The 26,113-nt window shown below is 43.7% G+C and overlaps 1 protein-coding gene across 9 annotated transcripts in view; it reads left to right on the forward strand.

Annotated features, from left to right (window-relative positions):
* The first annotated feature begins 845 nt into the window (after positions 1 to 845).
* The window catches only part of TLE4 (TLE family member 4, transcriptional corepressor), a 139,894-nt gene continuing 114,626 nt past the window's right edge, over positions 846 to 26,113 (forward strand). For 5 of the 9 annotated variants that reach the window (XM_045781038.2, XM_045781039.2, XM_045781046.2 and 2 more), the window contains exons 1-4: positions 846 to 1,765; positions 2,620 to 2,717; positions 3,814 to 3,877; positions 5,072 to 5,116. In XM_045781038.2, the coding sequence (XP_045636994.1) occupies positions 1,721 to 1,765; positions 2,620 to 2,717; positions 3,814 to 3,877; positions 5,072 to 5,116 (252 nt within the window). In that variant the 5' untranslated portion in view covers positions 846 to 1,720. Of the gene's footprint in view, positions 1,766 to 2,195; positions 2,308 to 2,619; positions 2,718 to 3,813; positions 3,878 to 5,071; positions 5,117 to 26,113 lie in introns of those variants that run through there. The other 4 variants (XM_045781047.2, XM_045781045.2, XM_045781040.2 and 1 more) reach the window with 2 other exon arrangements.

Consider the following 26,113-nt stretch of genomic DNA (forward strand, 5'->3'; position numbering starts at 1 on the left):
GAACGAAGTGGGATCGGCGTGATCCTCCCTCTCTTGTCTCAACAGGGGTTTCGGCGCGTTACACAAGGCCGAGCTTGTCTCTTTAAGGAGACATTGGACCCTAATTAGTCCGCATTCCTGGCGCGGCCGAGGAGCAAGGGGCCGAGGGTGTTTGGGTTAGAGGGGGGCGGGTGGGAGGACGAGACCCGGAAGATCTTCTGACCAGCCTCGAGTCTTACCGCCCCCTCCACCCTCTTTATTTTGCCGCCACCACCGCCACCAACACCCAGTTCTGAAGATGCAGCCAGGGCAGCAGCAACAGCAACAGCAGCAGCAGCAGCCGCCGCAGCAGCCGCCACCGCTTCTCCCAGGCCCACGTTACTTTGATTGACAGCTGAACAAATGTTTCCCTGGTTCGAACGCTCGCGCTAAGGAACGTCAGCCAAGACGAAGCTCCGCCTTGGGCGGGCCATCTCCGCTCCGCCTCCGCTAACCCCATCCCGTTCCGTTCATTGGTCCGAACCGCGGACGACGCCCGGCCCCCACGTGGGCTCCAGCTCGGCCAGCTCCTCCCCTCTGGCTCGCTATTTGTCAGCTGTGAAATGATGGGCAGTAACACAGAACGGCGATTAATGTTCAGCCATCTCTGATTGGTTGCTGGAGACGCCTACCGCGCCGAAGGTGGGCGGGGCGCTTGAAGAGCGCCCCAAAGCGGTCGCGTGGCGGGCCGGTGATTGTAGTCAATCTGGCCGAATCCTCGACCGCGGTCGCTGGGGGTGGACTACATCTCCCGGGATGCTCCGCGGTCCCTCCACGGACGGTTGTGAATATGTATCAGAATGTTAATGATTAGCTGCTGCTAAATTTGGTCAAAGAAGTCACCTACACAGAGCGTGTTGTTAGAGCTGTTCTGAGCGGGTGTTTGGGCTGTTGGCTGCTTTCTTCCCCCTCTCTCACACACTTGTATATTATTTTGAGGTGGTGTTCGCAGAGTTTGAAAGGAGAGAGAATTAAAAAAAAAAAGCCGCAAGCGTTTCACTCTCTTTTATTTTTATAATCCCCTTCAATTTGGGGTTAAAAAAAAGACAAGAAAACAGGAAGGAAGAAAAATAAGGAAATGAGATGTGGTAAAAGAAGCTAAAAGGTGCCTTTTAAAAGATCGTTGCTGTGAAGTGAAAAAATCTCCAGAGAAACCAAAAAGCACCGCCGAGACCTCTTCCGAACCAAAGGAGTTTGTGTTTGCTTTTAGGAAAGAAGAGAGAGATCATTCATTCGGAGGAATAACAACCAATTAAAAGACAAATAAAAAAAAAAGTTTGGAGTGGGACGAGCGAGCGAGCGGGCGGGCGGCGCTGCCGGCGGGCGCTGGTGCGCGGAGCTCGCACTTTCCCGGCCCGGGGGAGCGGCGCGGCCGCGGCGCTGGGCTCGGCGGGCGCGCCTCGGCGGAGCGAACGTCGGAGCGTTGCCGCGGGAGACGCGCGCCGGACAATGCCCGCGGCGGGCCAGTGACGCCCGCGAGGAATGCCGAGCGGCCCGGCCGCCCGCACCCAGCCGCCACCGCCGCCGCCGCGCGTTCCTGCCGCCCGCGTCACGCGAGACCCGGCGGGGGCCGGGACCGCCCGAGCCGCCCCTCGGACCCGGCCGGCCGCCTCCGCCGCCACCTCCTCCACCTCCTTCTCGGGGCCATTAAAGCCAATGAGCCGCGCGCCTCTGCCCAGCGCAGCCAACTAAATCGGTTTGGATGATTCGCGACCTGAGCAAGATGTACCCGCAGACCAGACACCCGGTGAGTGCGGGCGGCGGGGCGCGAGCTCGCGGAGCGCGGGGGGATTCCCCGCGTCGCCCCCTGCGCGCTGAGTTGTGTCTGGGGCCGGAGGGGCGGGGAGGGCGCCCCGCGCCCCGCGCGGCCCGCTTGGGGAGCCGCCTGCCGTCACCCCCCCACCCCCCGGCGCGGTAGCACTCTCGGAGGGGGTGCGGAGAGGCAATTGAGTTGTAGCCATTTTCTTATTGTTGTCTTTGAAGCCCCTGGAAGCCGCGCCGAGCGGTTTGCCGTCCCCGCGCCGCGATTCCTCGAGGGGGGGGCGGCGAGCGATGGAGGAGGCGCGACTCCGCGCCGGGGCGGGGAGGGCGCCCTCGGCGGCGGCGCGGCTGGTCCGGCTGAGGCTCGGGAGTGCGGGGCGCCGGCCCCTCGCGCCGCGGGCCCCGGGGACGCGAGAGCGAGCCCGCCTGCCGGCCGCGGAGGGTGGAGGGCGCGTCCCCCCTCCCCCGACTTGACCGCGGCCAGACGCCATGGCGCGAGTCCCCCCGACGGGCCAGTTTCGATTCCGGGTGGGGAGGGAGTGGGCGCGGCGCGCCGGCCCCCGGGCGCCCGCGGTTGGCGGGGGAGCGGAGCGGGGTCTCGAACCCGCTGGGTCCGGGGCGGGCCAGAGGACGCGGGGGCCCGGGGCCAAGCCGAAACCAGCCCCTGCCCGGCTGTGCGGCGAGGCGGGGGGTGGGGGGGGCGCTAGATTAGAGTTTTAATCGCTCTTTGCTTGCCTGCGCGGTGACCCCCCCTCCGCTAGCGCCGCGTGGTATGTTTTCTCCATCTCCCTGCCTCGCCTGTGATGTGGGCTAATTAAATATTTTATTGTTGTTCTTTAGGCACCGCATCAGCCTGCTCAACCCTTTAAATTTACAATTTCCGAGTCCTGTGATCGGATTAAGGAAGAGTTTCAGTTTTTACAGGCTCAATACCACAGGTAACGATATTGACTTTAGCTGATCCTCCTGTTTGCTTAGCTCTTGTCTATCCCCCCCATACACACACGAACACTCCCCCCCCTTTTTTTTTTGGCCGCCACAAAGGTGATATTATCATTTTTACTTGTGGGCAGAAAGGGCAAGTCAAGGCCTCTTTTCCTTAGGCAGGTGTAAAGAAATTAAGCATTCTTCCCTTCTCCTGTAAATAAATAAAAAGGAGGCAGAACAATCGAAACTGAGGAGACTTGAAAAATGCTGAGGCCAAACTTTCGATATTGATTTATTGGGGCCAGGAGAATGGAAGGTTGGGAAGATTCTGGGGCCTTTTGACTTCCTTGGTTCTTTATTACTCTGGGCTTGATTCCGTCTCACTTTTTTCTGCCATTCCACTGAAATACCATGAGCTGAGAGCCCTGGGAAGTCGCAAGTGAGCGATTTCATTACTTTTATGCTGAAAAAATGTTTTCTTCTTAGAGGCGATCGTTAGGCTTAGAGTGCCTTTGAAGTATTTTTCTTTCGCTAGCTTTCTAATGACATGTAATTCTTATTTCTTGAATGCAAGAACCAAAACGAGCCACTGAACCCGATCCGCACTTTGCCCCTGGGTGGTGGTATTCAACTTGTCTCTGTTTTGGAGGGAACAAATAAGACATCATTCATAAGACATGCTTGATTCATATTGTCGTTAATTTCTTCGTGAAACATTAAAGAAAAAAAAAACTCCCTTGTGACATTTTGGGGGACTTAAATTTGTGCTTGGGTATGTGCACATTATTGACGTTTCTTTTCTTTTTCTTTCATTAAATGAATTTAGGGAATGTTCATTTCTGGATGCGGTTCTGGAATTAAATTGGCTAGAGGATTTTTTTCTTAAACAAAAACCCCACATTTGATCCTCATTGAAAGGGCAAGTCCAGGCTGGTTCCAGTCACCCCTTTCTCTCCCACCATCTCTCTTTCAGTAATGAGGATTCTGTTTAAGATAGTTGATTTGGCATTTTGTAGGTGATGATTTAGAGGAGGGAATGTCTATTTACATTTGAAGAACGTAAGTCAAGGTCTGCATTGTACTTAGATTTCATTATGTCTTGAACAGCCTGAAGCTGGAATGTGAGAAACTCGCCAGTGAGAAGACCGAGATGCAGCGGCATTATGTCATGGTAAGAAAACTGTGTCACAGATTCAAAGTGCCTATTAGTTTAGGATACCAAAGCAAGGATATGTTCAGATTGCTGGCAGCTGCAGGATAGAGCCCAGTCACAGCGTGCCAGTGCAGTTGAGGTTGTGGGAATGTGATCATTAGCAACCTGTAATTCCAGGATGTTATAACTTGCCTCTGACAACCAGCTTTGATTTGAATTTTCAAAAAGTTCAGCTGCGTGGGGTATAATCCTCTGTGCTTTGTTTTTATAGATTGAAAAAAACAAACCCCAAAAAACCTCATTTATGTTTTGTTGCGAGTCACAAGCAAAATGTTTTTGCGTTAGTGGTTTTCTTTGTTGTTTTATTGCTCTTGTTCCAAACAATCTTAACCAATTTTTCTGTATACAGTGAGAATTTTAAGGTTTCATTTCTTTTAGAGAAGGATGGATATCAAAAGACACCAGGCACCTTTTCAGATTTTTCCCGCTTTTTATGTTACTTGTGTGTGTGTATGTGTGTGTGTGTGTGTATTTGCATGTGTTTCGTGTGTTTTCAATTTCTGTGGTGTTACATTGGTTTGAGGAGTGTCGTCTCCTGTATAACCGATTTGTCCTGCCAGAATTTCTGTAATGACTGTTACACTACACGTCCAAATAAAAAAATCGTATCTGCTTTTTCAGAAGTCTTACCAAGCATGTTTTTATGCTTGTTCATAAATGCTCCAGAGTAACTCATTCATTTCCTATCAAGCCTTTTTCCTTTGAATGTATGAACATGAGCAGTATACTAAAAATGAGAAACAGAACTCTGAAGCAGCATCACCTTTCTGAACAGTTCTTTCAAAGCGTCAGCATTTGTATGAGACACTTGCCATTAACTTGCCCGCTGTGCCTAGGAATTAGAGTCCATATGGTACTAAATTTTCATCAGATCTTTTTGATTCATCTGCTTGTGATGTATAAAGACCACTGGAGATGTTAAGAATGCTATGTGTGAGCTTGATTTTCTCCGTTTTGTGAGTTACTCTCTTAGAGTCTGTGTCTTAGGGTGGCTGCTAGTTTAAGTTAAGTGTTCCTTCTTAGCATAGGTATTGTGGATATTTTGCTTTAGGTGAGGCTTTTATGTTTGTTTTAAACATACTTGGGGCATTTGGAACAAACTAGGGAGACTAATGAAAGGCACGAAATTAATTGCTTTCCCTTCTTTGACAGTATTATGAGATGTCCTATGGGTTGAATATAGAAATGCACAAGCAGGTAAGTTATTTCTTTATAACCATTTGAAATGACAGTAATACTCTGCACTTTAGAAAGAAAATTGTATGTTTTGCAATTTTATTCTGCATGTTTTTGTGCCTTCCTGTATTTTAAAAGACTACTGAAGGGAATACTATCTTTTCAGGTGTGGTTCCCTGTCCTTTTTTGCATTTTATCCTGATTTTAATCATTTAAAAACGTGACTTCAAATGTCTGAATGCATATTAAATTTTGTGCACTTTCAAAAGCAGGATGCTGAATTTTAAAAAATGTCTTGTTTTTCTTTTGAAAGAGTTAATTTATGTATTTCGGGCATTGCAAACTTGTCTTAGGAGAGGGCTTTTCTTAGAAAATATTAAAAAGAGGAACTGTAAATTGTGTGGAACCTTCCTTGGCTTGGTGTGGAAGAATGCATACAGGGTGAGCTGGGAGGATCACAATGAAATCTGTGGAGCTACGAAAGAAATTGATGTAAAATAATATCCTGGTACTGGTTCCCCGAGGCTACTTAGTTGGGTCTCAACCAGGAACTGTAACTGTACTTCCAAAATTTGCACAGAGTAAATTGAGCTTGATAGGAAGGTGTGATAAGGTTCAACACGGGGCCTTCACATCTAGTAACTAGTTCAGCCAAAAAAGAAAAAGACAAAACAAAACAAAAAAGATAATGATTAGTCAGAAAGTGTTGAGAGGTATGACTCAAACAGCCTTTTCTTTTCTTTCTTTTTTTTTTCTTTAAGAAACTGAATAAAATGGTTTGGTTTAAATTTTCTACGTAGAAAAATAGTGTTTATGTAAAAAATATTGCTTGGCAATAATATTTTATTTTTAGTGATCTTCTAGTGAAAGTGCTTCAGGTTTGTCTCATCAGCTCTTTCAGAATAGGTGTGTATGTGTTTACCTGCTGGGAAAAGATGAGGGAAAACTTAATGCTTTTCATTTCTTATTCGTACTCGTGGTAGATATGATTATTTTCTAAGTTTAAAACATACAAAATGATCACATATTATTAGGCTTTTACTACTTATGGATTCCTTTCTGAATATATGTAATTACCACATACTTACAGATAGTAGATCTTTCAAAGATGACTGTTGGACAGTAAAAGCCATCTATGGATAAACAGTATTTGAACACAAAGTTGGGAAAAAATGAGCTGTCACTTATGCTGAGAATTTTTTATTTCAGATACTTTTTTTTTTTTACTTCATAAGCTATTTAATTATGTAAATATTAACATTATAGTATAGTTTTCTGCACATTAAAATTAAGTTCTTATTTTGGCATCTTTGTCCTTTCTGTTTAGATTCGTGATGTAAATATCTCCTGCTTAAACAAAAATCCGTCAAGCCTATGTGTGGACTCCCCTTAGCTCTACCTTACAGGAATAAATTACATGAGAGATATTGTTTGTTAATTATGCTCATTACGTGTCATTTTAGGTCTGGATCTTGTACATGTGTTTTTTTTGTTTTGTTTTTTGTCCTCACACCACCATCCAAGATTAATTAATGTCTTTTTCAAGATTGAGCCAGATGATTAATGTTCTTTTATTTCTCCTCCTGTATCTTATTTACCATAACACTTAGTTTCCAGATCTCTTTATACAATTCGCAGTTCTGAGAGGCACAGAGCTTGTATTTGATTGTATGCATTTCTTTGGGGGGGGGGTAGTGTGGGAGATCCCTTAATTTTACACATTTTATACCTCTGTAATTCTGTCATCCTCTTGTCCAGGTGGCCTCAAATGCCATCCATTTAAAATTGAGAATGGAGTACATTTTCCCTTTTTTTCCTCTTGCTTTTAAATTCAATCATATCAAGAATCCTGAGGGCAGTTTATCACATTATGAAATACAGACAGCCCTGCAAACCACCTACTTATTATATTTTCTTTCTTTTCCCCCCTTAAGCACAGAGGCATATCTGTCTTTATTTGTTTTCCTAGGCAGACAGCCTTGGTTCCTCTTGGCCTCTCTTCCAGATGCACTCGCTGGATACCCTCGTAATGGAAAGCAGCAATAATGCAGGGAAGTTGCCCTGCGGCATAATTGGGCCTAGTTCTCAAGATCGGGTTAGGCTTATTCACTTATTAGATTTGTGTCTCTGAAGGGTTCAAGAGTAGGAGTCCCCGGAGTCCTTGGAAGTACCCTAGTAATTGGTGGCCCTGATATTCGAAACCTTTGTGTATTTTTTGGTTAACGCTCCTGTTCTTCTTGGCTGCTGCCAGCCACAGAGTATTTATTTTTAGAGAAATTTTTCATTGGAACAGAAAATGATGGCTGTGATGGAGTCATGACTCTGTGACTTAGCAAATTGATAAAAGGATAAAAGCACAGAGCAGTGACAAAACAGGGTGGGGGGGTCTGGTGTTATGGCCCCTCCCCTTTCTGTATGATGTTCATCGCCAGTCACCCTGTGTTGATTCTGATAGAGGACTATAGAGTGAAATCTATGGGGAATTTGTCATTCTGAAATGAAAGCTAATGTAATTAGTACCAATTAAAGTACATTTAGTAAATTGGATTTAATCTTAATTAAGCCTGCATAATGTTGCCAATTTTTAACAATTATGTTTGAGAACATAATTAATTTAAATTTTGGTAACTGAGTAAATAGCATTAGTCTGGTAGAATTAGTTGATTTTTTTTTTTTTTTAAAGGGGAACTCGGTGACATGACATGGAGTTAGAGCATAAAATATGAATCTAATTTCTGGTACTCTTCAGTAGGATCGATAGAGCTGAGCAGAGGAAGCTGGAAAAAAACCCAGAAAAGTTAGAATGGACGGTTCTAGGCCATAACGTGAATTAATGCTTCACCACTGTCTTAAATTCCAACATGAACATGAAGATGACAAATGGGACATGGTTAGAAATGACACGTTTTATTTTGATGTCTTCGTATTGGAATTTTTTAAAATGAAAGTACGTTGGCCTTTATTCCCTAAGGATTTCCCTAAGTGTGGGGTTTTTTGTGTTTTTTTTTGTTGTTGTTGTTCTGGATGGAACAGTTGGCCCATGGTTTAGTTGTTACTTTTTTTGCTGATCGTTCCTCTTTATAAATACAGTGTGGCTTCTAAATGGGTCAGTGACCGTGGGCAGAACAGAGCGATGCATGCAGTTGATAACATTGCTAAACGCTGCTCGTTCCCATCCTTCACCTGTAATGCTGTAATTAAAGAAGACCTCCCTGATTTAATCTGACAGCAGCAGTTACCACTTTAAAAAGTGAATACTGGATGTAGATGAGGAACAGGAGGTATGTGAGTTCCACCTATAGGAACTCTGAATGGAGATGAATATACCACATTTTGAGAACGTCTCGTGACTTTCTCATAGGCAATATTCTGTAGCCTGAAGATCTTTTTTGCTTCTAAAAAAATTTAGCTTAGTATTTGAATTTTAGAATTAGAAAGTTTGGGACGTCTATACCTAGAGCCTAAAAGAAGCGAATACTGCACATTTATATACACATGTCTGTGTGTGTGTGTGTATGTACATACACGTGTGCATATGTGTGTGTAGATGTATAATTGTTATTGTTTTTTAGTCAAAGCAGGAAAACTCTCGTTTCACTCCAAGCCATGTAAATTTTATTATGAGACTTGGGCCACAACCATTTGAGTGCTGCTAAAATATTAATTGAATAGAAATGAAAGGGCCTTGCCAACTGATAGGATATCATAATCATAGCCTCTCTGGTCGATGGTAAATGATGATAAATGACATTAGGAACCTTTTAGCAAACTGTAATAACTACAAGGAGGGAAGCAGTATGGATTTGCATTATATCTGATACCCTCTAGTACCAAGTGGATTGCCAATACTGCTTGTTTAGCATTTTCTAAGGGCAATAGGATATTGATTTCTGACTTACAAGGAACAGCTCTATTTTCACCATTGAAAAGTATTGCAGGTTGTTAAGAAGAAATTGACTTGAAGAGGCCGACTGCTGCCCATCATGGAGCAAATAAAGCAAAACTGCCGAAGCATGGTGGAGCGGCGAGCCGGGCCCTCAGCAATTTGTTGCTATTAATTTACCATGCTCGACAGCAAATCAATCGGCATCTACTTCATCTGCTGGAGAAAATGCTGTCCAGGGCAGATAAAAGGCTCGGCATGGTACAGAGAATAGACTGGATTGGCCAAAAGGAGGCTGCAGTTAATGTGTAAATAAGTGAAATCAAGGCCACTGTTGCAGAGGAAGCCGTTGTTAATTAGGTTGGTGCTTTTTAGCGAACTCTTTTAGAAGTAGCCTAGGATTTGAAGAGTAAAAACAGATTTATTGAGGTTGAAGTAATAGATGACTGGCATGACATTCCAGCCTTGAGTGGACTTGATTCGAGGGTGCAGTAAATTTATTTGGGGACAGTGCTTGCAATGGAAGTCCATTTGTTTAAAGTTCCGTTTCGACCAGATTTCCCATAAGAAAACTTATTTTTTAAAAAAAATATTACTAGTTTCTTGCACGTCTCCTGTCTGAGACTAAAGGTGCTTGGATTTGGAGGATTCGGTGCAGGAGTAGGTGTTTGAGAATGTCTGTTGTATTCTCACACAGTGACTAATTATTTTTCTCAGAAATGGATGATTGAACTCTTGTATGGCAATGAAAGTGAATGATTACCGAAGGTGGGATGTTCTAGCTGAAAGGAATAAACCAATGAACATTTTACTGACAGGATTTTCTTTTGCTGTATAAACATTAGGGAATAGTCTAGAGGGTGAGGAACAGGGGGTGGACACTACTGCACTGGAAAATCTCAAAGAGATTACAATTGAAATTTTGATGACTGTGCGAAAACCCTCCGATTACAAGTAAGAGCACGTGCTTGGGTGGGAGAGGGGCTTCTTGGGCTTTCGTGTGTGTTTTTCATTGAGGCTTAAAGCCACCTCTTCTAATTTAGGGTTACTTAGTCTTCAGTAATACTTCACAATTCATATTAACCAAATGGAGGTTATTGGTGGTGGTTTTTTACCTCTGGCCTGTCTGATCTGGACATTTTGGGGTAGGGACCCAGCTTCAGTCCTATTTAGTAAATCTAGATATATATATAGATTTTAAGTTTTATTTTTCCCAAAACTCTGAGAGGATCCAGCATTAGGACAGTTGATAGCAAGTTGGCAGTGCCTTGGGCAGGAGCGAGCAGTGAGCTGTCATTTTACTTGTCACAGGGCTTTCAAAAGAAGCAGATCTGTGAGGAGGAGATTTAACCTGTCAGGGTATGTGCATAATTAGGAGTGTTTTCTGGATGGTGTGGGTTTCCCCTTTTTTCTCTTCTCACATGTCGAATTCTGAATTTTCTCTTTTTTGAGGTCTCATAGAGTATCTGAAGATTGTTCACCTAAAGCAGTGATTGTTGAGTGGAATTGGAAATTCCTTTCAGTGGAAGTGAATGTTATTATATACCGGGCATGTGCTTACCACTTGTCTGGGCACACTGCCAGATTCTTTAATTCTCACAATGATCCTAAGAAAGGGATTAGGTCCGATCAAAGGGTGATTAAGCAGGATCCGATCTGCACAAGGTGATATAGTTATTAGGTGGTGGATTCAGGACTTCAGATGAATTTACCTGGGAGGATGTCTCTTGGGAGATAGGTCTGCCCTGGGTCGGAGATTCAGGCCCTAGTTCGTTGCAGGAATGGATCACCCTTGGGAGGCTGGGATAGGCCTGGGGATCGTCCTTAAGTCACTGAACTTGGGGCTCGTACCTGGAGTGTCCTTCAGGCTGCTTTCAGTGGGTGACAGGGTGAGGGTCGCTTTTGCACGGAGTCTCCCACAGGTGGGGCGAAGACAGCTGCCTGCTTATCACGGCTGAGTTTGCTGCCTCCCCGGGCAACCTATTTCTCATTTGTTTACAAACTTGCTCTTCCATTTAACTTTTATCTTTTCCTAGTGGCTTCTAAAACTCTGCCTGAAGACAAGGGGCTGTTTGTTAATCACCATCTTGTGGGTTTTTGAAGGGGAAAACAGGGAGGGGAAAACGTGATGTTTTGTGGCCTCTTTGTAGTTCAGAAAGAGATTCTTAGATGCAGGAAATCACACACAACTCAAACTTTTAAATGAAGGCAAATATTATGCTTTTGCTGCTCAAAGATTTTCTTTGCAGCTTTCAAACAAAGGGATATTTCCTTCTCACTGGCCCTTACTCCCTACTGGATACTGTTTTTATTTTATTTATTTTTTTCTGGGCAAAATTCTTTGTATCTTAAGTAGTAATGCCTTTGGGCTGGGTTGGACTACTTCGTGTGTTTACGTGCTGTTGCAGCCTCAGTGCAGTCGAGATATGGCTGGCAACAGCCATTTCTCTTACATTCCCCATTTCCCCTTTCCGCTCCTAGAATTTTACCTTTTTTTTTTTTCTTTCTGTATTATTGAATAGGTAAAGTGCATCGGGAATGAAATGTTTAAAATGTGCACTTAGGAGTTATTTGTGTGTGTGTATGTCTGCGTGTGTTTAATGAGGACATTTTTACTGCCTTTGATGTGACTGGGTAGTCTGGTTTGTCACTTCAGGACAGCAGTAATATATTTGCTGGTGACGGAGCCGAGTGAAGGGGATGTGATTTTTTAGAAGGTGCCTTCCCTTGATCCCCTTTCACACCTCCCCTTTTAAGAAACCCTAGCACTCCAGCAAGGGTGGCACATCCAGTGGTCTTGTGGCTCAGTCACCACTTTTGCGAGCGGGGCTGTTGGAGAAAAGCAGGAGACGGCATCTTGGGGGGGGGGCAGCTGGGTGTTTGCACTGATAATGCCAGTTGTGAGGCTCAGGACTTGCCTCGTTCCGCGCTAAGTGTACTGCAAACAGAATTCATGAAATTAGTATTGCTCTCCTCTAAGCGGCAAGGGCTTCAGGAGTCTGAGTTAAAAGCAAAAGTCAGGGTTGTTTTGACTTTTCCTTAGTAACAGCTGTCAGTGGTAGTTGCTGTATATCTGTAAAGAGGGATTTAGCCAGCATTCATCAACGCAGATCTCTATACCCTCTCTATTTTCGTTGGAACTGACCCAGTGTTTATGCCACGCTCTTGCTATTTCTCTACCACCGGGCCAGAACTTTCCTCAGAGCCTCATTGTGTAAGCCGTGCTCCAGCCAGTGTGGGAATGAAGGGCAAGGTGTGGCTCTTCCTAAGTGGATTGTCAGAGAAGCAGAAGAGAGATAGTCCCGGACGCCCCGTGGATGCTCGGTCTTCTGGTTCGTTGTGTCACTTCGTCATTATTTTTGAGGATTTTGCCCACAGGTACTTCAGGGTTTGTGTTGTGAAGGGAGCTGCTGCATTTCATGGAGAGAAAGGGCGGCTGCCGTCCTGGCACAGGACTGGGGCTCTGTCTGTAGCCGGCCGGCAGGTGCACCTCAGATCCCGGCGGTGGCCTGGCGCTTGCAGCAGCGAGGGCAGCGAGAGGTGAAGGAGACGAAGAGGGGTATCCGCTTCCTGATTTCTTAGCAAGCTTATTCCACTTACTGTTGTTCTAATTAGGATACTCTGACTTTTGCACTATGTTTTCTGCTTCTCTAGGTTTGTGGATTATTTTGGTTAAGGAATTTGAAAATGTAAGGAAATACAAGTGGAGAGAATAGTAATTGTAGAAATTATGAGCACGAGTACCCTGTAACACCCTCTCTTTACAGAGAGCTTAAGGCCTTTTATATGTTCTCCTTAATCTTCCTGCTGTTCCTGTAAAGCAAGTAGCAAGCTTCGGATCCATGTATTTATTTAAATAGCTCCTGTCAGTGGAGTACTCGACAGTTTGCCAAGCAGTGTCATTCCCCTGGCCTCCTTGAACAGATGACACTGAGGCTTAAGGGCTTAAGAGACTAGCCCGGTGTCACAGCACAGGAGGGGCAGCACGCGGGCGGGGAGCCTCGGGTTCACGCAGGTCGGTGAACATGCCCGAGGTCGCATGGTGAGAGTCACTGGCAGAAAAGGAAGTAGGCTTCTCGACTTCCCTTCCAGGGCTCCCTTCCCTGACCATGCTGTTTCCAGACAGCAAACAGCGTGCTTGTTCCTGTGATGTTCTTGGCTGTGTGCCACGTGAGGAGCTTGGGGATGCTGTTGGCAGTCCAGGGGGTGTTACAGTGTTCTCCTGAGCTAGAGATCTGACCTGGGTGTTTGTGTGAGTCCAGAGCCTTCCTCTTTTCCTCTCTACCCTTCTAGTACTTGGGCTCTGCCCAAAGGGAGGCTTAGGATCCACAAACGAAAGTCTGCAGCCTAGATCCACTTTTAGCAAAGTGCTTAATAAAACTGGCTTTTTCTGCATTCCTAGAGCATGCTCTGCAAACGTTGTACTAGATACAGCCTTGTGTCTTGCCAGTCTCCCGCCCCACTAGAAGGTAAGCTTAATGGGAATAGGGGTGTCTATTCTGTGGGGTCCCTAGTACTGAGAACTGGGCCCGGCACACAGAAGGTGCCCATGAAATCCCTGTGAGGGAATACTCACAGTCCGATGGAGCTCCAGCCAAGAGTGTGTGTGATTTCATATTTTTCAGGGCTAATATTTGGGTTGCAGGATAACAGAAATGGAGTTTCCAAGCCTAGTTAGGCCTGTGGTGCCTGCTTGTTAAGTTTGTGGAAAAAATGACAGATTTGGAAAGGGAAGTGAGAGTGACCGAGCTTGGTGTGCCTTTCGGGAGCGAGTTAGGATAAAGTAGCATATATGGATTCGAGCATGTGGAATCTGCCTTTCTAATGATGAAGACACGAATGCGTCCCAACTGAATTTAAAATTCAGTTTGAACATCACTATGTCACTAGTCAGTGTTTATCTGAAGAATTCTTTTACTATTAATAAGTCTGCGCACATGTGGTTTGAATGAGTGTGGCGAGAGCCTGATCTTAACACACTGTCGTGTGCTCAGCTGACTACCCTCCAGAGCAGTAAAAAGGCAAGTGTCTCGTGCTTTTCAAGGGACAAGGAACTTTAAAGAGATGTTAGTTTTTTAGTTAGTGGAGATGGTATAGTGTTATCGAAAGAGTAATAATCATAGCAGTGATTTTAGAGAGCTTATCGTGAGGGGACTATTTCACTTAATCTCACAATAACCTTACGAGATTATAGTGTATTATTATTTCCATTTTCTCTATGAGGAGGGGACTGAGATACAGAAATTAAATAACTTTGTGAAATGGGTCCTGGGTGTGACTCTGTTTTTAGATCACTGGTATAATGGATATTCCTGCCATATTCCAAGTGCTGTGTTTGGGATACTCTACTACCAACATATACCCTCCTCTCTCCCCCCAAATACTTGACTGAGTCCCGGGATTAAGATCCTCGTTCTGGCCCTGCCGGTGACCAGCTGTGTGATACTGCTGAGTACCTTAACTTCTCAGGGCTATACTTTTCTCAGCTTCGATGAGAGTGTAAATGAACATCCAGATCCCTGTTAGCTCCTTTGGTCTAAAATGACCCTTTGGTTTGGGTTTGTTATTTTCTGTGACCCACTGACTAGAAATTGAGACTTATCGTCGCTTTTTTTTAGTCTTAGAAAGTTTTTTTAAAGAACTCTTCTCAGAGGTTGCTTGCTTGCTTGTTTGCTTTCAGTCCAAAAGTAACCTAATGAAGCTGGGAGTAGAAATGGGTATTTAAGTTTATATAGTACTTTATATTTTACAAGGTGCTTTCTCATCCATTATTTAAGTCACGATAATGTTGCTAAAGCATTTTTCCTATCTTATGGGTGAATAAAATGAGATGCAGATGTTAAATGATTAAGTCCCACAGTTAATTAGTGGATGGTTCAGAATGCACTAATTTATATAATATTACTGTTACAGGTAATATAAATATATGTGATATAATACCAGTGTTTCTTTAAAGTGATCTGTTTTTATACCTTTACTTTGGCTTATATGTTAGAAAACTTAATAATACAACTTGTGAGATGTATAATTTATATTGGGATCCAGGAATTTTCTACCAGTGTGTTAGGGGCTATGTAGTAGTTTGTCATCTGTTATGGAATTAACTCCTGGGATTAGTTACCCTTCCAGTATCCATAGTAGGTGTCAGTTTCTTTAACTGAGGTTTACCTCAGGACACTCAGGGTGGAAGGCATGTCTGTAGACTAGCTTACGACAAGCTTGAGATCTTGAGTCACTTGGGTTTCATGCATTGTCCCATCAGGATTCTTTTATTTGGGGGAGGGTTTGCACTTCTCAGCTTGGTTTATGGTAAGTTAGTCATAAGCAAATAAAAGAAGGGGACAGTATTTAATCTTGGCCGTTTTGAGTTGGTGAATTGAGGACATACTAGAGATCAGTTTCCTTTACTAAGGATAAGCTCTGAAAAGGAAGAATGTGTTTTGTTACTTCTGCATCCCTAGCCCCTAAAACAGTTTCTGGAACATAGAAGAAATGAATGCTGGAATAACTAAAGGAAGGGTATCATCTTTCCATTTCATCGCCTTTCTCATATGTGAGTGCCAACCATCTATGTATAAGCTTTGTCTCCGAGCTCTTAGGGAGGACTCTCGGCTTTGTGACAAGCAAAAAAGGCCTAAATAGGCAATGAGGGGTTAGGTGTTCTCTTTGCAGTTCTGCCATAGGTCCTTGAGCTGGCGATGGGCTATTTTAAAATTTAGGATAGGATTCATTTCCAGATGATGATTTATTTCTCAGCTGTCTTTTAGCTCTAACATCATATGATTTAAAAATCACCAGCATTAGCAAAAAAGTTCATTTTTAATTTCATTGCTTGACACTAGAGACATGCCATTTAAGTTAAGGTTTAGAATCAATGTTACGTAAGAGGAAATTATGTATGTATATAGAAGAACCCGACTGTGAGCTGTATGAGGCTATTGGAGACACCCAAAAAAATCCTCATGTTGCCAGTGATTTACAGCCTGGGACCACGTGCTCTGTTGCTTCTTCCATAGCTACGGCCACATCTTATGAGTCCTTCTCTAGGCTAAGAGCTCATCGGTGACTAGGTGGAGTTACAGATTTTCCATGTGTGTCTGGCAAGTTTTAATGATAATAATAAGTTATTATTAGTAAGTTATTTTCACCTGTGTACCAGGTGATTCAGTAAGTGCTTTGGATGTATTAATTTGTTTAATGGGTAACTCTTGAGGAAGGGATCTGGTTGTCCTCATTGTGTATGAGGAAAGTAACATCAAGAGCAGCTAAGAAATTTTGCCAGGGTTCTATAGTAAGTTGCAGAGTGCGGTTTTAAGCCCGGGCGGTCTGACTTTGGAGTCCATGTTCTTGAACCAGGGGCGATACCTGCCTCCTAAGTGACCATTTTAATACGGTCAGCTTTTTTTGTTTTGTTCTTATTTTTAAAATGTCCCTAGGTACTAGTCTGCTGCTGTGTTCTTAAGTGTTACAGATAATAGCGGGTCCCTTTTGGGTATGTATTTGTATCAGAAAAGTGCCTTTTGAGTTCTCAGATCAGCGAGTTCTTTGCCCCCAGTCCTTGTTGCGACGTGTGGTGTTGAGGTGGAGTCTTACTAACCGAAGCCACGGTTTCTGCCAGCTGCCATCCCTTTCCACGGGCAGTCTGGCTCTGGCTCTGCCTCCCTTCCGTGGAAATCCAGTGCTGGCTCTACACTTCACCCATATGCAGTGGAAGGAATACTTTTTTTTTTTTTTCTATTCTTTAACAAGGAATACCTGTGATCTCCAGATTCTGATCTACAAAACAATTCCCTTTTTTTTGTTTTTGTTTTCGTTTGCTTCAGGACTTTTTACTAGTGTAACTTGAGTAGAAATATGGATTGGGGGTAGTTTTTCAGCCAAGGCTACAGGGCCATGCACAAGACCATGAATTAATTGGTTTAATGACTCGAGTTGAAGAAAAAAATAATACATTTTTTTTTTTTTTTTTTTTTTTTATGAACAAGCGCACTGGGTTAGCGAACCCATCGGTTCATCTTTATTGCAGATTTTATTGCTGGCTCCTGGGCTCATGACCACAGGCTTATGGATATTTTTGTACTTCTGATTCTAGAAATCTCTAGAACAGGCACAGTACCTTTTATAACCACATGGGAGTGTCCAGAGAACTAAAAAACTGCCTGCTTAGGGGTAAGAATGGGATGGGGGTCCTTGGCTGGGTTTTAAATGATCCACATGGTCCTTGAACTTTGCAGAATTGTAGGCCCGTTTCTGTGGGAGAAGAGTCCATGAGCACTCAGTGATCCAGTGAGGGAACTGGGACCCAAATGAGAGTTTGAGAACTCCTTCTAGAGCAGTGGTCTCAAACTGGGGCAATTCTTTTCTCCCAAGGACTGCTTTGGCAGTGTCTGCAGGTCTGTCTGGTTGTCACGGCTTAGAGGTGCTGCTGGCGTGGAATGTGTAGAGGCCAAGAGTCAACCTTACCTGGCTTCTCTAGTTAATGCGGTCAGTTTGAGAAAACGTGTCATGTCATGCTCGTCTCTTTAGGTTTTCTTGTGATGATAAGCAGAGTAGGGTTGGTGGTAGTGGGTTTTCAAGCTCTGAATGGGGATGTTACATGGTCTCTGGTATCACTTCTTCCTTTCTTCCCTCCCTCCTCCCTCTCACCTTCCTTCCTTCCTTCCTTGCTTCCTTCCTTTCTGAAGGGAGATTTTTTTCTTTGAAACTATTGGATTAGTGGAAGTTTCTTGGCCTTAAGTGAGGCCTTTGTCCTGGCTACCCATTGAGCGTCCCAGAATTAGTCTTAGTCCTCTTGTAGAGAACAGTTGGTCCTTCATCAGCTTTCGTTTGTCCCTGCTGAACATAGTTGGTCATTTCAGCCATTCGCTTAGACCCTTGTCTGGTTAGTACCAAGAGGTATCTGATAGACCAGACCACTTGAGATCTGGACATGACACCTCGGCCTGGTCTGCCCCGCTTGAGGGATCAGGGCAGTTTTGCTGTAAAACAGTCCTTTTGTCTTTTCACTTGGTCTCTTGCTGAGGTCAGAGGGCATTGTGCTTGTCATTGTCTAGTCCTGGTCACGTTGTAATAAAATGGAACCCTGAGTTTTCTCAGTAGCCTGTGGGTCAAGAATATGGGTTTATTTTATCTTTGAATGCATGGGCACTGATCCATAAACCTAAGTTTTACTTGGACTTGCTTTCCCCCCCCTCTATATTCCATTGAGCTGTACTATGAATGTGGGTGACTATTTTAAAGGCTTTTGATTTTTTGGGACATAGAATTGTTTTGGAGTGTGGCTTATTACCTCTAAGTATATCTATGTTGGTTAACCTCAAAAAATATTACAGTTAACCTAAAGTGGCCAATAAAAAACATGGTGGCAATTCCACAGTTACTTGCTTGAATATTTTTTGGCTGACTTGGGGAGGACAGAATGCTTGTTTGGGCTTCTTAATGGAGAAATTGTGTCCTGCAAAATTCCAGAATGCCCTTCTTAAGCTTTCACCTTTATGGCAGTTCCAGGAATGTGGAGGTGACAGTTTGGCAGCTCTGCCTCCTTGTGAGTCTTTCCTTACATTTATGAGGTGGCAGATTTAGGAGAGGCTGGGTCAGGCATAGTACATTTATGTACAGAAACCGCGCTTTTTAATATGGCTACTTGTTTCCAAATGCTTGATGTGGTTGGCCGAGGAAGATGGCTCAGAGTTTGGACCTATTTTAACCAGATCTAAGCAAAGCTGATAGGATTTGCTTAAAATCTGAGCAAGAATTCAGGATATTTTGCATCAATTTTGGATGCATATAGAAAAAATTCTGGTAAGATTTTTGTTGCATTTGGGCCGTCAGATGGTATTCATGCTTAGATTTATACATCCCACATTTTTCCTTGATTCGGGAATATCTTAGAGGTATTGGCAGGTTCAGTTCCAGACCATCACAATAAAGCAAATATTGCAGTAAGCCAAGTCAGATGAATTTTTTGGTTTCCCAGTGCATATAAAAATTATGTTTACACTATACTGTAGTCTATTAAAGTGTGCAGTAGCATTATGTCTTAAAAAAACAACACATATACATTAAAAAACCTCTTGCTGAAAAATGCTAGCCATCATCTGAGCTTTCAGCGAGTTGTAATCACTGATCATAGATCACCATAAGAAATAGAATAATAATGAAAAAGCGTGAAATATTGAGAGAATTACCAAAACGTGACACAGAGACGTAAAACAAGTAAGTGCTGTTGGAAAAATGGCGCCGATAGATTTTCTTGATGTTGGATTGCCACAGACTTTCGACTCCTAAAAAATGCAGGATCTGCGACACAGTGAAGTGAAGTACAGTAAAACAAGGTAGGCCTGTATGTGATTTTCCAGTTTGGGGGCGTGCTTTTGCCACATTTGTTTGTTTGAGGCTCATCCCAAAATTAACAATCTTAGATGGAAATATTTAGCTTCTCAAATGGAAATGTCTAGAACTGGACCTACAGAGGTCAAGAAGATCATAACCTAAAGACTTAAACCTGAAGAAGAACTTAATCCTCCTGGGGTTGTTTTAGTCTTCCTACACTGAGTTACTTGGTTAAGAGGAGGTAGTGCTGGAGACCTCAGATGGAAGCCAAAGGCCCAAGATGGCTTCGAACTGATCTTTAACCAAATGCTCATTGATCTCACACTACCTATAGGGCATACTTGGAGGTCTAGGGAGTTAGAAAAGGTGATGGGCTTGCCTCTGTGGAGATTCTAGTCTTTTTATGGCATTTGTACCAACGTGAACAAAACAAGGCAGTGTGTGTGGATAGACAGAAGAGAGGAAGTCAGGAGTGATTAAGGATGCTACTCCTGAGATAGATGCCCGGGCATTTAAGTGGGACCTCAGACGAAGGGGTCACTTAGGAGGAAAGGAGAGGGGATGATTCCAGGTGGAAGCCATGTAGATGGGAAAGGGCTGTGTATATTCAGGCTCTGGTTAGTGTTTCCAGCTTGGTTGGGATAGGGGAAAGAATGGTTGAGAAGGCAGGTTTGGGATTCGTTTATAGAAGGCGTGGATGCTAGTATAGTATGTGGGTTATTGAAGGGAGGGCCAGAAGAAGATTAATTAGACGGTAGGGCAAGGACACGTCTGTTTTGCGAATTGCCTTAGTCTCAGCAGGTAGCGTGGGTCCTGATAGCAGTTGTTGAGTGAATGCTGGCTGAAATGATTTGAGTGGAGAGGGACAGGACTGGAGAGGGACAGGGTTGAGGAGGGATGTGGGACTCGCAAGGAGGAACCCAAGTGACCCAGCAGTTCATTGGATGAGGGGTGTGTAAATGCATAGGAGAGAGTTCGTAAGACATTGACCCCTGCAGCCTGGCAGAATCCTGGTGCCACGGATAGAAAAAGAAACGTTGGAAGGGGGGATTTGCTCTTGACTATGCTGGGCGCGAGGTACCTAGGGAGGAGAGGGAGTGACAGAAGGAAGAGGAGAAAAGTGAGTGTGTTGCTTCTCTTTCCTTCATGCCTTTATATCCACATCTTTATCTCCTGCCAAATCTGTACTCCTGCCAAGAACCTCAAGGATTCTTTTACGTAAGACCTGTATTTGTGCCTTTATTCTATACCCAGGCCAGGATGGACTTTGCCAGGCAGCTCTTTGCGGACATTGGATTTAGGAACTTACCATTTTAAAGAAGGTGTGTGACCGTTGTGTTAGTGTATGGGAGAAAGTGTTTCTCTTCACCATTTTTGCTTGATTACTGCCATTACCTTTATATAGATATAATAGTGGGAGTTTGCAAATTATCTGATTTTTGACTTTTTCCTTTTTAAAGTTTTTTTTGTTAACATTAAAAATAGGTACAGAATCCTCTAAATTATTCATCAGCTATGGAAACTTTGCTCCATTCTTTTTTTTCTGTTTCTTTTTAATTTTTTTATCATTTGGCCAGTGACTGGATAGGTCAGTGATTCCATATCCTTTTTGGGTTGAGAAATTTTGTGTAAACATGCGTCTGAGTGTGTAATTGTTTTGAGAAACTACTATATTTCAAAAGAAATAATTATCCCCATTGTTCTTTATGTATGATCTAAATACTGAAATTAAAATGGATGCTTCAGTCAGTGCAAATTATATATGCGGTTAATTTTCTCCTTTTTTTTTTTTCCTAATGTAGCGTATTCTATATTTTAAACTTCCCCCCCCCCTTTAGACACTTGTCTTAAAGTGCTGCAGTGGAGTGAAAACAGCAATGATAGTAAGGAAAGTTAAGTAAACATGAAATTAAAAAGGCCATAGAGTACATTTTGGTAAACCAAAATATTGCTTGGTGGCATAAAACCACAGATCCATTCCAAAAAAAAAAAAAACATGCGGAAATGTGGTTTTGCTGTCTGTGATGCAGTCTGTTTTCAACTGTCAGAAACATACGTTGCTTTCTGGGGTATTTTTTTTTCAAGTCTGACCACAGCTTTTAATTTCCTTCACTCCACCCACACCTCCCACCACACCTCCACGTATCTAGTGCTAATTTATGGGTGATTTAAATGTAATGACATAATCATCAACCAGCAGAAAGGTCAGCAGTTGTGGCAAAAGTTTCATGTCTCAGATGTGCTCGGTGCCAATTCTGTGCTCTTGGGAACTTCTGTAATCAGAACACAGTGATCGTCCTTGTTTTTGGACTTCTCAATTTAAGTTAAATTGTGATCTTTAAAAGGTGGTTTTGAAGTGCTTTGTTTTTTTTTTTGCTAAAGAGGTAATATATTCACATTAAAGAAATTTTAGAAAGAAAAAGAATCACCCATGATCCTTCCACTCTGAGCTAACTGCCGACCTAGGCAGAGGCTCAAGGCTGAAGCCTCACTGTCTCCACCAGTTGTGCTGTGGCTGTTGGAAAATTATGTCTGCCTACCCTTCATCGAAAGTACTGGTCAAAGTTCAAAGGGTAATACATAAAATAGACACGTGTATGTTTTATTTAGAAGTACAAAAGTACAAAAAGTATATGTATAGTAAAACGAAACCTTAGATCTTTAAAATTAATTTTGACTTATTGGTAACTTTTTTGTGGGCAACACAATCCTAAATATTTTTTTAGGAGCTGCTCCTAATTTAGCCAGTAACTCGCTATGGTCTTGGTAAATTATTTAACTTCCCTGAGTCTCAGTTCTTATGCGTAGCTAGAAAACGAAGGGATAGGACCGGATCAATATGTTTTATAAAATGTTGGCTCCCAGGCCCCAGAACCTGGGACTTGGGCATCAGCATTTTCCTACACGCTCCAGGGTGATTCTAATGTGCAGCAGGGTCGAGAACCAGTGAATTAAAGCAGTGCTTCTCAAACTTCAGTGTGCATACAAATCACGGGGGGTCCTGTTAAAATCACATTCTGTCCCAGCAGGGTTGGAGTGTGCCTGCTGTATGATGCCCCAGTGGTGCTGGTGCTGCTGGTCCACTGACCACATGGCGAGTAGCAAGGAAGGAGCCATAAAATCTGTAAAATTTCTTCTGTTTCTTTGTCATTACTTATTTCCATGATATAGTTTATATAGTACATGGGGGAGGCCGTATGCTGCTTGAATGACACCCCCGATTTCGGATGTCAGGATTGATAGGTAGTGTGATGTCTGCATAACCTTTGCTTGCTGAGATTCCAGACGTGCATCTCTGGAGAAGTTCAGCAAAGCGCGGTAGTTTTAATAGTACCTTGCTTCGGGTAGCCTGACTGCATGCCGGCTGGTGGCTGGTGGGCTTGGTACGTTGTTACAGAGAAGGGGGGCACTTTGCAGTTGTCCCTCCTCTGCTCACGGAGACCCCACTGTAGCAGGTGCTTAACACGTTCAGATTCTGTCTCCTTTCTTCTCATCCCCCAGCGGCCACCTGCCCGTCTTGACCTCTAATTCCTGAGCAGTAGTTTAAGTAAATGGGCAAAAAAAAAAAAAAAAAAAAAATTATGAAGGTAGTACGTTTTGTTTTAACTTGATTTCTCACGTGAACACGTTCTCTGCAGAAAATTTATTAAACAAAACTCCCAGTTTTGGGGTGTATTTTGTTGTGGAAGAAGCACAAACATCCTGGAGCGGTAACATTGGCCATGCTCTTCTTTAAGCCTATCATTTGGAAATAAAAAAGGACTGTTCAAAATTGTAGTCCTCTTGCCTTGTTTGCTGTAGCGTGGCTCAGACTCGCAGGCAGCGGGCTCTGGCGGGAAGGCCCCGCTGAGGCCTGGGGTGTCTGCAGAAGCTGCCCTTAAGCAGTTAAGTGTAACTGCGGCCACTTAGCTTCTCCATGTAAACCAGGCAGGGATCAGAGAATGCTCCATTTATTAGGGCTGTCTTAGAGAATTTCGTTGCCTTGAAGGAATATACTTATCACCTCTTCTAAAGTCGCAGGCAGTAAGAAGTTGCAGTTTGCAGCGTGGGAGTGTTGCCGCAGAGTAGGGTTATTCGCTGTGGTCTGCGGACTGGAGCAGGTCTGCGAACAGTTTGCTCTAGGTGGGCGTTCGCAGTAAGGAGCTTCTCCCAGACTGTAAATCAACACACCGCTTTCTTCATGGCAAATGTCTTCTTCATTGTTAAAAAACAAAACCAAAGAACAACAACAACCCCACTTAGCTGAATTGAACAGTAGTTGATTTAATTCTGGCACAAGACCGTTGTCTCTTTGCTGATGGATAACAATTTGAGGATTGACTGCTTTTCAGGAGCACTGCTTTAGAATATGTAATCAGAGGGTTTATCAGGGTGGTTTTATTAGTTAAGAATAGACAAATAGAAGTGCATAAAATAAAGGAAGGTGTAACCTGAAAGAGAAAAAAGTAAACTTAGAGGCAAGTTAGGTTAAAGGTAAAATCAAGTTCAGGGGGGTGGGGACATGTGCAAAAGAGTAAGTTAAGTCAAGGCACGTGACACAGATTCACAAGCGGGAAGCTGTTAAGTCACTGCAGTTTGTGCGTTGGTTAATGCAAAGCTCGTTTAAATTCTTCTTGAGTACTTCCGAATTCTTACTTGTCTTCGAATTTTTGTTTTTCCTTTTCATCATCTATCTCTAATGGAAATAACACACTCCTATAAATCTCATATAACTGTTTTCTGTAGTCTTCAATTACACGAAGCTTTGAAATTAAGCCTGAATTCCCCTCCACCTCTCCTCTCCCCCCAGCCTGCTATTCTTCACTCTTTATTACTATATTTAAAATTTACTGCATCCAGGACAAGTATCTGTTTACCAAGAAAAGAGGAAGAGAGATCCTTTGCCGGTAGCAAAACGTAAATACTGGAATGTCTTTTCTGGGTCATAGTGCAAGAAAGTGGAGAAACAGCAAATTTTCTGGGGCTGGGCTTGTGACCTCACTCCTCTTCCCAATCAATCGGGAGGCACTGTCCTCTGTTATCACTGTGCCAATGAGTCTGCCCCCCCCCCATTCCCCTTTAGATCCACAGCCCTTCCCTGGTGTAGTATAAATTAGTGAGGGATGCCTTCTTAATTGAGAGACAGGAGGAGCCTAAGCTTGAATCAATACCTAACAATACAGCTACTCAGTTTGTAGCACTGTCTCATCTCAGTTCTGCCTTAGAACAGAACTACTACCTTAAGGGATTTTATTCGTAAGTGTATCCTCATAAATATTTCTGCCAAGCAAATATGGGGCAGCTAGTATTCTTCCCATTTCATGGGTGTAGAAATGGAGTAGCACTGAGGGGTTTGCTTCAAGCCGTGGTTCAGCTGGACTAGTAATTAAAGTCAGCCTGGGATTCGGCACTCCGCACTTGTATCATTCACACGATCTGGTTGCTTTCCGGAATATCTCGTCATCTGAGTTCAGCTTTTTCCCTCTGCCTTACATAACTGCCCCCCACAGCACACCTTGAAACTAACGTTGTGACTTCCCTATCCTAACGATTGGTAGCATCATACCCAGGCTTTACATGGTAGAATCATGGATTTCCTTACTTCTTCTCATTTTCCAAGTCTTAGGGAGGTCACAACATGCTGCTGGTTTCCCCTGTGCAGTGTGTCTCCTTTGCTTGTCCCCTCTGCCACCAAGCCTTGCATGGGCTTAGGGGAGCACAGGGAACACTTCGGTATCTGTCCATATTAGGGCCCTTCTCCATTCCTGGAAATCCAGCCAGAATTCCCTTCCTGGCTCTCTCCTCTTCTCTGCTCATTTTACCCTTTACCTTGGTGACCTTGTCCACTCTGCTTAATAGATGGATTCCAAATTTTTCTACAGCCTGGATCTGTCTTCTGAGACTGTCGTATTAAGCAAGTCTTCATTTCCATTCAGTGTCTCAAAAGTACTTAAACTCTCAGTGTCACCAGATGACGTCATCCCCCACAAACCTGCTGTGGTCCAATGATCTCTATCTCAGGAAATGCCAGAACCATCCACCCAGTTTCCCAAGCCAGAAACCTGGAGGCAGGTGATGATTGCCTTTCCTCCTTGCTCATGAGCCACACCCAGGCAGTCATCTGGTCTCTTGGAATCTACTCCCACTTACTCCCGCATCTGTGTACGTCTCTCTCCTGCTGTCTGAGCATGGTGAATTACTTATCAGATTTTCTTCGCTTTATCTTTAAAATGAGGACAGAGTAATTCTCTTAGAACTGTTCTGCACTGAAGTGAAATATGTGGTGCGGGGGAAACTCCGTGAACGTTAGGATGATACGATGCTCATGACCATGATTGGCTCATTTAGCCGCCTTACCTATTTAAGATGACTTTCACCACGGTCCAGCCTGAGTGGAGATGATCCCAGTACCCTGGGCTGTTGCGGATCTGCTTCCTCAGCCTCATCTTGTGCCGCTACCGCCCCCTTTCCTTCCCTTGTCCTTTTTGTTGAATATGAATGTCCCACATTGGTGCAGCACGCTGATCTTTTTGGAATGTTCTTGCCCTTTTCCCTGCCCCTCTCTCCTTTGTCTGTAAGACTCACTTCACCCTCAGTTACTCAGGGAACCAGAGTCCTCTGTTAAGCATTTTTAAATACCATGCACTTTGTATTTTTTCAGTGTCTCTTTCATTTGCTAGATTATGGGCTCTGTAAATCCTGTCTTGTTCCGCTACTCTGTTTCTCAGACTATGACACAGTGCCTGGCAGGATAGTAGACCATCATCGGAAACCGTGGCAGTAGTATGGCTCACGTGTAGTTCTCTCCCGAAAGCCTCTGTGAC

The sequence above is a fragment of the Ursus americanus genome, chromosome 34 (genome assembly GCF_024610735.1).
Source record: "Ursus americanus isolate L20-20 chromosome 34, mUrsAme1.1.p, whole genome shotgun sequence".
In the NCBI taxonomy this organism is placed as follows: Eukaryota; Metazoa; Chordata; class Mammalia; order Carnivora; family Ursidae; genus Ursus; species Ursus americanus.